We start from the raw sequence: 12,427 nt of genomic DNA on the forward strand, positions 1-12,427 counted from the left end.
GGCCGATGAAGCATTTCTCGTTGGTCTCAGGGAATGTAAACAGTTAGGGGGACTTTTAAAACAGGTTAGAGTGAAGTAGCAGCAAATATTGAATGAGCAACTAATGAGCATAAAGAGTTTGATGAAATGACCTTATCTTTCAGTCTAACACGGCTGTTTACTTGCTTTTGTAGCTCTTTGACGCACACTTTTTGTAAGTACCGGTAGGTAACTGTCCTCCAAGTTTATCTGGAATATAGCCTAGAAGGATTTGACAAATGTGATTGGTTGACGATATGACATTGGCCTCATGCACTGACAGAATATCACCACATTGCACCACATCCTGTTGCAACACAATCTCACACTCAACATGTGCAAATATGTACAAAAAGTATTGCAGCAGTTTTTGTGTGGCTTAATTTGTGAGAACAGATACAAATGTATGTGCGTCTTAACTTGTGGGAAAAATACACACATTTTTGTGCGACTTCATTCTTAGGAAAATACATTTTGTGGGGGGGCAAACTTTGGAACAATGTTTTGAAAGTTATTGGAGGTCATGCATGATGGGCAATGATGTTCTACACTGCCTTTTTTGTGTCCCACATTTATTTATATATATATAAAAAATGTATTAAAAACCCAATATTGTTAATCAACCAGGTTGTCACCTAAATATATTTTTGTATATATATGTATATATTGTTTTAACCTTCATTCAACTAGACAAGTCAGTTAAGAACAAATTATTATTTACAATGACGGCCTATGTAACAGAACTCTTCTTGCGTTGTGTACAATCAATCATCGACACGCGCTCCAAATTGTAGCACCAGTCATGGAGATTTATTCTGATAGAAACAGCACAAAATTGCACGTCATGCAATGCACAGCTCACCATCCAACTCTGCACGTGACGCACTGTACAAAATATACGAACCCCCCCACCAGACACAGTAAGTTGCTAGCTAGTATTAGCTGGAATTCTCTACAACAAAAGGCATAACAAATATGCACAAAAAAACGCTGCATCTTATGTGTGATGTTGGAATAACATTTACAAACAAATTTATATAAATTGTACATTTAAATCATCACTTGGGAGTATAAAAATCACTTTTGACGTGCAGTGCTTTGCAACCAACAACTTACTGCTGGTTTGGTGCTTGTTCAGTGGGACGATTCTAATGAAGCATCCTCCCTCGTAAGCAAGCTACGCAAACCAGCCAATAAGGTGCCATGGTGAGTAGGTGAAGGCAAGATAAAAACTAAAACCAGAAACCCAAACAATAAAGTTGCAAGGGGAATCACCAATATAACCCTGTTACACTTACACGGGCCAAACTCGGACGACGGCGGGCCAATTGTGCGCCGCCCTATGGGACTCCCAATCATGGCCGGTTGTGATACAGCCTGGATTTGAACCAGGGTGTCTGTAGTGATGCCTCTAGCACTGAGATGCAGTGCTGCCCCACTCAGGAGCCCAAGATGTGATTTCCCATACCGGGTGTTGAACCCCAGCCACCTGGGTGAAAACCAGGAATCCTAACCTTTATTAATGCCAATACTGTTTTCTATCCTTGATTGCACTTAATAGGCCTACTTTGGGGTACTGGTGCACTTGTAGTCACACTATTCTTCATAATGCATTTCATATTTCGTGGTGGCCTACATTACACAATTTTCTTCATAATTCATTTAATGCAAACCTACACTTTTCAGTGTAACAAGTAACGCGTTCAACTAGTTAGCAAGTCAGACATTTCCGTTTCCTTGTATCGACTAGCACTTGAATGCAGTATTATGCTGGCTTCACATGCTCATGGGAAATGGAAAGTGGGAAGTCATAACTCCGACATGATTGTGTTCAAGTGCTGTTGAATTTTGATAAATTCTTAAACCAATAAGATTGGCAACAACATTTTCTCAGTTTCCCTCTTTTCAATTACATCACATTTCTGTCATCGCTGAAAGGCTTCTCTCCAATCAGAATCCAACTCACAGCCTAGAGTTGTATCAAACTCAACATGAACTAGTTGTCTGCATCTGCTGATGATGTCCATTCCAAGGAGACCTGGTACTGTAGTCTGGGACTGCTGAGGATCACTGACTACCAGGAAGCCACACCCAGGTAAAGTTGTCCCCATGGTCTCTACGTCTAACTCATGGTAACCTATGTAAGGGATGTCAGACCCGTTAGCTGCAGTTATCTTAAGCCATCCTGCTGTAGAAAGCATGTCTTCATCTCCCCCAAATAAGTGTTCTCTAAAGAATGACTCATGGATAGTGCTGACTTGGCTCCCGATATCCAGCAAACAGTTTGCAGCGGTTTCTGACAGTTTTATCAACTTTATCCTCGGGAATGGCGTCTTGTTCTTGTTTCAGTACTGACCTGAGTATCTGTGAGAGTGCAGTAATCACCAAAGTGCTCTCCCTCTCCGATGGCAGCCATAGAAGGTGTGCAACAGCTGAGATCCACTTTTCTGTATAAGCCCACCTTAGATACGAGAACAGGTCACTGGGCTGCTTTGACTTCGCACCCATGCATAACCACACTTCCTCTAAGGCTGACCCCCTCAACAGAGACAGTATGCAATCTACCTTTTCATCAGTACTCTGATCTTTGGCTCGAATTACACATTCAACCTCCTCAATGAACTCAATAAGTGACCAACCATCCTGAGAGACATCACCACGAAAAGACTGGGTCTGACGCTCTCTAGGTACATACACATATGCCTTTGTGGATCCATTAACCAGAGCGGCAATAGTTGCCATTGCTTCGTCATGTTTCCTTTTTAACTCTGCAATCTGTGACTGTAAGTCAACTACATGGTTACCCTCACCACCAGGGGCGGCTTCCCCATCACCTGCTGGCTTTGACATTGTGAAATGTTTGTACACAAACTCAGTTGATGGATATACTGTAGAGTAGAAACAGTCTCTGAAAGTTTCTGGATGGATGGAGATGATGGCAGATGGTCCTCTGCGATGGTCAGTGACGATCCGTGATAATCTACAGTGGTTCACAGCGTTCTCTGGATCCCGGCAGTCTGGTTACAGACAGAACCTCCAGGCAGGCCTCGCTGCCTGTTGTCAGATCCCCTGGTCCCTCGTCAGATTTCTCTGGCTCCGTACCACTCTTCACCACTAAAAATGATGCACTTCGCTACCCTAACAAAGCTATCAGAACCCCACTCCTGGTATCAAAATGTGTAGCCTGGCAAAAGTAAACCCAGCACAGGACACAAACTAATTTGGGGTTGTTTATTCTGTCAAAGCTTACATTTTAAAAAGGATCATGTATAAGGGAAATCACCACAAGATTAAGTCACCATAAAGTAAAGTTCAGTCTAAATCACAATCTAGTGAAATCTGTTAGTAAAGTGCATAAAACAATCTGAGTACAATAAGTACAAAGTGAAATGCATAAACAGTAGTGGCTCTGGTTTCTATAGAAACACAAGAAAATACAGAGACCACAATGTTCAGTTAGAATGGACTTTAAAACATTTCAAATGTCTGGGTACAAGATATCCATACGTAAAATGACATTGTGCATGAAAAACAAAAATACATTTTGTCATAAAACAATATGAATACTTACAAACACACTGTCCACATGATACCCTAACCCCACATGGAGGATCATGTAGATACAACAGTAGGACCTCATCTCACCCATACTGCACTGAGAGAAATGTCATATCAACAGATAAGTTACAATTCAAAAATGAAACAATACAACACCCTGAAGCTTTACACAAAATATAATGTAAATCTGACAATTACTCACGCTTCAAATAACGTTATCATCAACTCCACAACGTGGTTCTGAGAGCACTGGTATTCAGCTAGGAAGAAGCTAACATCCTTATAAAAAGTATTATTTACCCAAAGTAACATTGGACCCACATTGGATTTCAATAGCTCTCTAGTGTAATTGCTTGCTCTCACTCTTACACACTGCACATGCGCAAACCCATAACTGCTTGCACACCTTTTTAGGATCTCTTAAAGGGACAGTGCCATCTAGTGGATATAAATGAGTGCAGCTATGCAGTTTTACCACCTGGCTACAAATGGACATTAGACCGGTAGAAATCTGTCCTTTGGTCTGAGTCCAAATTTGAGATTTTTAGTTGCAACCGCTGTGTATTTGTGAGATGCAGAGTAAGTAAATGGATGATCTCCGCATGTGTCGTTCCCACCGTGACGCATGGAGGAGGAGGTATGAGAGTGTGGGGGTGCTTTGGTTGTGACACTGTCTGTGATTTATTTAGAATTCAAGGTACACTTAACCAGCATGGCTACCACAGCATTCTGCAGTGATACGCCATACCATCTGGTTTGCGCTCAGTGGGACTATCATTTGTTTTTCAACACGACAATGACTCAACACACCTCCAGGCTGTGTAAGGGATATTTGACCAAGAAGGAGAGTGATGGAGTGCTGTATCAGATGACCTGACCTCCACAATCACTCGACGTAAACCCAATTGAGATGGTTTGGGATGAGTTGGACCACAGAGTGAATGGTAAAGCAGCCAGCAAGTGCTTAGCATATGTAGGAACTCCTTCAAGGCTGTTGGAAAAGTATTCCAGGTAAAGCTGGTTGAGAGAATGCCAAGAGTGTGCAAAGCTGTCTTCAAGGCAAAGGGTGGCTACTTTGATGAATCTGTTTAACACTTTTTTGGTTACTACATGATTCCATGTGTTATTTCATCATTTTAATGGCTTCCCTATTATTCTACAATGTTGAAAATAGTAAAAATATATAGAAAAACCCTTGAATGAGTAGATATGTCCAAATGTTTGACTGGTACTGTATATCTTTTTTTTGCTAAACTGCCCTGAATGGTCGTCACAGCTCCTGTTAAAGGATGGAAACCGAAGGAGTTTCATGGAGATAGTTTAGCCAGTGGGTTGAATATATAACAGTTGTTTTTGTATTCAGTAAAATATCATGACTGCTTTTGAATAATATGTGTACTGTATTTTACACAGTTTGTGAACATTTGATTTCTGTTTTTAATGGTTGCAATTTGACTTGCACACAACAGTGGAAAAAATTGTTTTCTTTAGGTTTTATGTTTATGGTAATTCTTTATCCGAAGCAGTAGGTGATCTTGTATCTGCCACTCTGCTGCATATCCTTGCCGCTATCTAGAACTTAAAATGGTTCTTTGGCTGTCCCCATATTACAACCCTTTGAAGAACCCTTTTGGGTTCTATGAAGAACCCTTTCCACAGAGGGTTCTACCTGAAACAAAACGGGTTCTGAAAACGGGTTCTGTCTGGACCTAAAAAGGTTCTTCTAAGAGTGCAGTCCTGTGTCAACAAGTAGGCGGATGAAGCAGGTGAAACAGTTGAATAGACAACTGTAAAATAAAGTGTGACCTATTGCTCTTACTTTTATCACCATCTTTTCTCTCTTTCAGTCTGGAGTTATTATAAGCTCACATTTTTATATTACATAATGGTTTTTCTGCACCTGTTGAAAACCTATTAAACCTATTTAACCAAATGTATAAATAGGTTTAATAGAATGAACCCCTGTTAAGACTGTTGGCTGCTCTCATATGGCCATTGCTATATTAAGTGTGGAGTCCTTGCCAACTCCTTTGCAGAGCGTGTACCCAGTTTATTATTGCAGCTCAACTGTTATGTCCTTCCCTCTAGAGCATGTCCCTCTGACCATATCCTGACTCATTACATTCATTTTTTTTTTCAATCTTTGTGGTGAGGGGGGGGGGGGGGGGGGGGGTGACAGTATTTTGAAAAGATGTTTACTATAATTTTGACTCATTGGGATTTTTTTGCTGCACCATTGATATGGCTCTACTGTTCAGAATGCAATCAATGTATTGAAAAGTGTAAATATGGAATTCTAAATGTAGCCTATTTTGCACACATAAATGAGCCCTATTTTTTAGTAGATGTGAATGATAACACATCCTGTTATCAAGGCACAAGGCAAGACCCAAATGCAGACATAGGAGGCAGATGGTTGGAGTCTTACAGTGTTTATTCATCCAAAGGGGCAGGCAAGAGAATGGTCGTGGACAGGCAAAAAGGGCAAAACCAGATCAGAGTCCAGGAGGTACAGAGTTGTAGACAGGCTTGTGGTCAAGGCAGGCCACACTGGTCGACTTGGAAACATACTAGACGAACTGGCATTGACAGACAGGAAACACAGGGATAAATACACTACACTGGGGAAAACAAGCAACACCTGGATGGGTTGGCGACAATAACGAGGACAGGTGACACAGATCAGGGTGTGACACTTGTCTTTTGTTGATCTTCGGCAGAACTCGTGATATTTTACATGCACAATGCAATGTATTCTGGCTCGCTGCTCTTCCTATCTGAGTCTCAAATTCCAAGTCATTTTCTGTAAATACTGTGATGTATTGTAACACAATAGACAACTGGGCCAGAGAGGCTGAATCTGAATATGGACTTATCAGTCACCAAACTCTTATGTGTATCCCTATTAGCGCTCTTCTTCTTGCACTTAACCTCTGTGAAGCCCAGCGACTTGAGGGTGTCTGAAATATGCGTAAGGCTATTCCCATCTCACATACAAGACATTGTTAAGCATTACCTCTGATCCCAGTCAACTCTTCACTTTCAACACAGTCATCTTGGAGTTCAAATGACACAATGCTTCGTTCACACACCAAAGTCCTTTTTATTCGTTTTTTATTGTGGGGAAATTGAGATGTGGAAAAGGAAACGGGTCGTGTGTACAGGGCGATGATGAGTAGTGGGCGGTCCAAGGTGAGTGGTTGGGTGATTGAGAGCTCGTGATTGGCTCATTTACTCCGCCTCCTTGTCCTCTCCGTGGGTGATAACGTAGCACAGGTTCTTGTAGTCCAGATTCCCGGCGACGTCCAGGGGGAAGTTTGTGAACATGTCTTCAACCTGGAAGGGTGAAGCACACAAAGGTCATGCAATGTCATGGGTTGAAAAACTGATTGGTAACTGTTTTCACCTTATGCTAATAATAATAGCACTCCAAGCGGAACTTGGTGTGTATCGATAGTTGAAATAAAAGTGAACACACATGCATCTCAAGTCACAATGTGGCATTCTAAGCCGAGATGAGACCAAAATATCCACTCATGCTTGTGCTTTATGCTATGAAAACGAGCTATGATACACACTTATTCAAAATGAATGCAAGTTATTTCTGTGAGTACATCAATATGCTTTTAAGAAAGGAATGCCATTGTCTTATAGGGTCTCATAATAGTACTGCGTTAGCTCATTGGAAGTAGATAGGTCTCCTGTACATAGTTAGAAGGGGACAGTGCTCTGGATGGGGGCTCTGATCAGATTCACTGTCTTTGTGATGAAATACAGGATCACTTTTGTGAGGACCAGATGGTCTGAAGGAAACGCTTGTTCCATAGCTTTACTGGGCCCTGATGGGGCTCAGGGTCAGTGATAAGTGGGTTAGAGATATAGTCTATGAAATGGACTTGTGTGATGGATGGGTCTCTGACAGGAAACGAGGTATAAGTCAACCAGTGAAAGTTGACTGATTCCAAACACAAATCCCACTGAGCCTCAGAAACTTGGGAGAAGGACATTACCTCAGCTTCGGTGAACTTGTCCGCCTGAGACATGATGTAATATTTGATACTGGAAAGGAAAATGATGACTTGTTAGATACAGTACATCAACCGTGACAGTGAGTTCTTTTCTCAGAGTTGGCTCCAAGAAGTTACACTTTTTTCTTTAATTATTTCCTAAAACACACAAGAAAAGGTCCCATTTTTCTACAAGAATCTATAAAACTACTGAAACTATTATTGATGGGTAATTATCAGCAACCATAAAAGAGAGGTTCAATAGATTAGAATTTAGTAATTTTTTTAAAGCAATTCTAATGCGTTATCTATTACTGTAGTAGTTATTGACTTCTTGAATAATTCCTAAAGCGACTTATTAGAGCATTTTAGGAATTTGATCATTACTAACTGTACCGCGTACACATTAGGGGATAGAGCGACAGGTACTGTTGTAACTTTGACAGTATTAGAATGAATAAAGTCCTTACTCCTCTCCCTTGAGGACTCCCTGTCCCTCGGGGTCGAAGATCTTGAAGGCATTAATAATGGTCTCCTCGGGGTCAGTACCTGAGAGAGAACACTTTTTTCAGACATACAGCTGGTCTGTCTAAACAGTGCACAGTGAAAAAATATCACTGAGGAAAATAGTCATTTGCCTCATGTCGGTCTGAATATGTGATTGTTATAAGCAATAGCTAGTCATAATATTTCAGTTTACATGTGATGAACCATATATGACATATGCAAGCCTTTGTGGCCATACAGTGGTGTGGCTTGACCTTTCAACTTCTCGCCAAACATGGAGAGGAAGATGGTGAAGTTGATGGGTCCAGGGGCCATCTTTAGCATCTCGTCCAGCTCATCATTACCCACGTTAAGACGGCCTGCAGAGACACACAGGACAGGAAGAGATAGAGGTCAGAGGTCAGTGGGACCACTCACATGACCAGGTGGGAAAGTACAGCAGCACCAGAGCCATGTATTATTTATAGAGTTGGGCCAACTTCTAGAATGTTGAATATTGTTCTAATTCTGAACATTCAGTTACATAGCATCAGAGTCATATATAGAGAGAGTTTGGCCAGGTTTTAGAACGGCTGCCATGTTAACACCTTTATTCTCGAAATGTTGGTGATGTAACAATAGGATAAGAGCTCCTCTGACAATTCCCTATGGAATAATTCCCTATGCAAATAATCTAAACAGAGCAGCGAATTGAACAGACTATTTATTGATTAGCTTTCAGAATCCTGTGTATCCAAGTCTGTACTGTGTTGTGGACTTGTGATGTCAACAAATTGCATATATGGTATCACTGGACATCTTCATAGGTTTTGCAAACTATCAGAAATAAACAGCACATTGCAGAAGTGTCAATTATTACTTAGCAACGGCTATGGAGGAGAAAGTGGCACTCTCTGAACGTTTATGTGATGTTAATTAGGTGCTAACATGGCTGCGATATAATTTTAAGTGTCATGTAAATGGTTCATAATGCTCATTATAGACAGATATTCCCCATGTAATGTTAATGAGGCGATAACATGGCTGCCATAGAATGTTGGGTCATGTACAGTACCAGTCAAAAGTTTGGACACACCTAATCAGGGTTTTTCTTTATTTTGACTATTTTCTACATTGTAGAATAATAGAGAAGACATCAAAACTATGAAATAACACACATGGAATCATGTAGTAACCAAAAAAGTGTTAAACAAATCAAAATATATTTTATATTTGAGATTCTTCAAAGTAGCCACCCTTTGCCTTGATGACAGCTTTGCACACTCTTGGCATTCTCTCAACCAGCTTCACCTGGAATGATTTTCCAACAGTCTTGAAGGAGTTCCCACATATGCTGAGCACTTGTTGGTGCGTGTGCCCAAACATTTGACTGGTACTGTAAGTGCATCATATTGTAGAAACCTTAATGGCCCAACTCTCTAAATACATGACTCTGAGCAGCACAGGCGTTATGGTCAGAGATTGTTGTTTGGATCAGTCATTCTCAATATAAATGTTTGTGTTTTGTGGAAGCAATCATTACACTCATCGGAGATATCTGGAGGACAGAGGGAGGGGTAACTTCTTGTCCAAGGAAGATAACTTCACCACCAATTTTATACTGCAAATGGCCGTTCTCCAGAGGAGTAAGCATTAGCCTTAGCTCACCCAGTGCACAGAATGTGTCCCTCAGGTCATTCTTGTCAATGAAACCGTCTCTGTTCTGGTCCATGATGGTGAAAGCCTCCTTGAACTCCTGGATCTGGGCTTGCTCAAACATGGAGAACACATTGGAGCTGGCCTCTGCTGCCTTCTTCTTTGCCTTTTTGGGTGCCTGAGATACACAGGGAAATGGCTATTACTTTGAGGTTATGATGAATAACAACAGCGTACATACATTTCAATAAAGTTTGCATACATTGACTTTGATTTTGAATTATTTGACAGTATCATGATATATATAACAGTAATAATATAATGACTGTTATAAACTGGGAGGTTCGAGCCCTGAATGCTGATTGGCTGACAGTCGTGGTATATCAGACCGTATAGCACAGGTGTGACAAAACATAGATTTTTTACTGCTCTAATCACATTGGTAACCAGTTTATAATAGCAATAAGGCACCTCAGGGGTTTGTGGTATATGACCAATATACCACGACTAAAGGTTGTGTCCAGGCACATCGTGCTTAAGAACAGCCCTAAGCTGTGGTATATTGGCCATATACCACACCCCCTTGGGCCTTATTGCTTAATTATATTCCATAAATTATAATAATGAATGATAAGTAAGACTAATGACATAAATTACATTTACTGCGTTTTGCTCATTTCAAATGCATAACCAAAACTATGAACATCTAACATTGAACTACAGAGCACAGCAAAACTACATGGCTATTAATGTCTCTAATTAAACGTATAACTTTTAGAGCATGCAAGCTTTCAATATTGAAGAGCCACAGTTCACAAATGTTTACAACACACTGTAGTAGAGGTCAAGTGTTGCAATCAACAGAGTCAGGCACCCCAATGGCGTTCCTGCTCTTTACATTGATTGGATACACTGTGGAGATGGTTAGGGCATATTATTATTAGGTCTGACTTTTATAAGATCTAATAATCACAGTTATTACTAACCTTCCAATATATTATTTCTTCTTATCATTCAAACATGTTTGGTATGCAATCAAGCTCCCCCATCACTACAGTTTGGGATTTTAATTACGGTTGGCAAGAAATTTACTCCGTTAATTTACCATTCCGCACAGCTGTTATCAAATATACGAGTGTTCGAACGATCCTTGATTACCTCACTAAATAGAATCTTAATAAATGCATTTAAAAACATCAACACCTGTCTGCTTCTGAAGTAAGCTTAGCTTCTCCAAGAACTCTAAGCATCCTACACACCAAGAAAGTGAGACACTTAGTTAACCCCAAGGTGAAGACGAAGACAAGTAGAGAGCAGAGAGTGAGGGAGGTGTCATTCTTACCATTATGTCAGGAGCTTCTCAGTTGTTCACTTACGCTTGAGAGGACACTAAAAAATGACCCTGGTCACTTATATAGCGACACACTTGGCTCCTCTGCCCACCTGCTCTATGTTTAGACAATGGGGGAACGTCACCCAAGGCATGCCAGCCATATAGAGGACTAACACCCACCGCCCCCAGCCCCCCATTATAATTGACCCATGCAGGGGTGCTGTGGCTCTGAACTGTTTATGTGACACCTTATTTTAGGAGCAGGGGCCACGGTCAGACAGTCAAATCCGGCCCCTATCCCCGAGGAGGGGACGGTGTGGGTAGTTGTGAGTATGTGTCAATGCCTCAGACTTCACAGATCCTGTAGTTAGGCCGGGTGCGACACCGCGTCTCAGCCCGCCAGATTACCACGGTAATGAATTGATACCCTTGTCTAGTTTGCGGTGGAAGGACACGCTTTGAACAGTTCTTGTGTGGCTTTTCATTAATAGGAGTGTTGGACACCATGGAATGACTAAGGTCACTGAGGTCACCGGGCTTTGTTGATCACTTAACCATTGTATTGTCTCACATTGAAACGTTATAATCAACCCCTAAGATATTTCTTTAGGGAGGTGAACAATTCATTTAGCAATCACTACAGAGATGAATACAGGAAATAACATTGACACATTGATGTCAGCTGCACTCTCAACATAGCTCACTATTTTCAACCAATTCAGTTGTGCTCACTGCTCAACATTTGTATCTGAAACAGTATTTTGGGACCAAAGTATATAATTATTGGCAGCTTATAGATGTCCAGGTTGTATAAGCCAAACACCAGATACTTGATAGAAACATAAGCCCTTCAAATTGAACAGTCAAGCAAGAAAATAGCTCCTATTTACCTCAGTTGTACAGATATGGACCACTGTTGAGCTGGCGGCGCTTTATGTTTGTGTGGAAAACAGGTGACCATTGTTCTGTCAGACGGCAGTAACTCATCTCCACAGCTAAGCAACCTTGGAGAGAGGCCTGTTTTAGCTGAGTGATAGGTTGTGTGTGTGTGTGTGGGGGCAGGGGGGGGGGGGGGGGGGGGGGGGCGTGTGTGTACAGTAAAATAAAATGTTCTGGTATAACGGGCCTCAGAGAATGGGCTTGGGGAGACTGTGGAGAATGTCCTATTTGCTGTGGTCCCTGGCACGCCATTGATTGAACCAACAGGGTGAAGATATTTTCACCCAGAGGGCTACTAGGGGGTTGTGTCCATGTTGGGTGCTGCTCCAAGCAGAGGTAGAGGAGAGGAGTCAAGGTCTCCAGGGGCAACAATGCCATGGGCACTGCATTCCTCCAATAACACAGGCGGCTTGGGCTCCTTCCTGGCATG

General features: G+C 41.4%; 1 protein-coding gene across 1 annotated transcript; it reads right to left on the reverse strand.

Annotated features, from left to right (window-relative positions):
- Nucleotides 1–6,673: 6,673 nt before the first annotated feature.
- Nucleotides 6,674–11,283, reverse strand: LOC139423153 (myosin regulatory light chain 2, ventricular/cardiac muscle isoform-like). Its single transcript, XM_071174850.1, has 6 exons — nt 11,068–11,283; nt 9,738–9,903; nt 8,345–8,449; nt 8,054–8,132; nt 7,587–7,635; nt 6,674–6,912 (listed from the first exon to the last, which is right to left on the reverse strand). The coding sequence occupies exons 1-6, from the start codon at nt 11,068–11,070 to the stop codon at nt 6,808–6,810; spliced, it is 507 nt and encodes a 168-aa protein (XP_071030951.1). The 5' UTR covers nt 11,071–11,283; the 3' UTR covers nt 6,674–6,807.
- Nucleotides 11,284–12,427: the final 1,144 nt, after the last annotated feature.

Source organism: Oncorhynchus clarkii, chromosome 12, assembly GCF_045791955.1.
Source record: "Oncorhynchus clarkii lewisi isolate Uvic-CL-2024 chromosome 12, UVic_Ocla_1.0, whole genome shotgun sequence".
Taxonomy (NCBI): Eukaryota; Metazoa; Chordata; class Actinopteri; order Salmoniformes; family Salmonidae; genus Oncorhynchus; species Oncorhynchus clarkii.

Coding starts and splice junctions, on each gene's coding strand:
- LOC139423153 (XM_071174850.1), bottom strand. Junction 8,450..9,737: donor GGACACATTCTGTGCACTGG/GTGAGCTAAGGC, acceptor GTGTCTCTGCAG/GCCGTCTTAACGTGGGTAAT. Junction 8,133..8,344: donor GTTTGGCGAGAAGTTGAAAG/GTCAAGCCACAC, acceptor GTTCTCTCTCAG/GTACTGACCCCGAGGAGACC.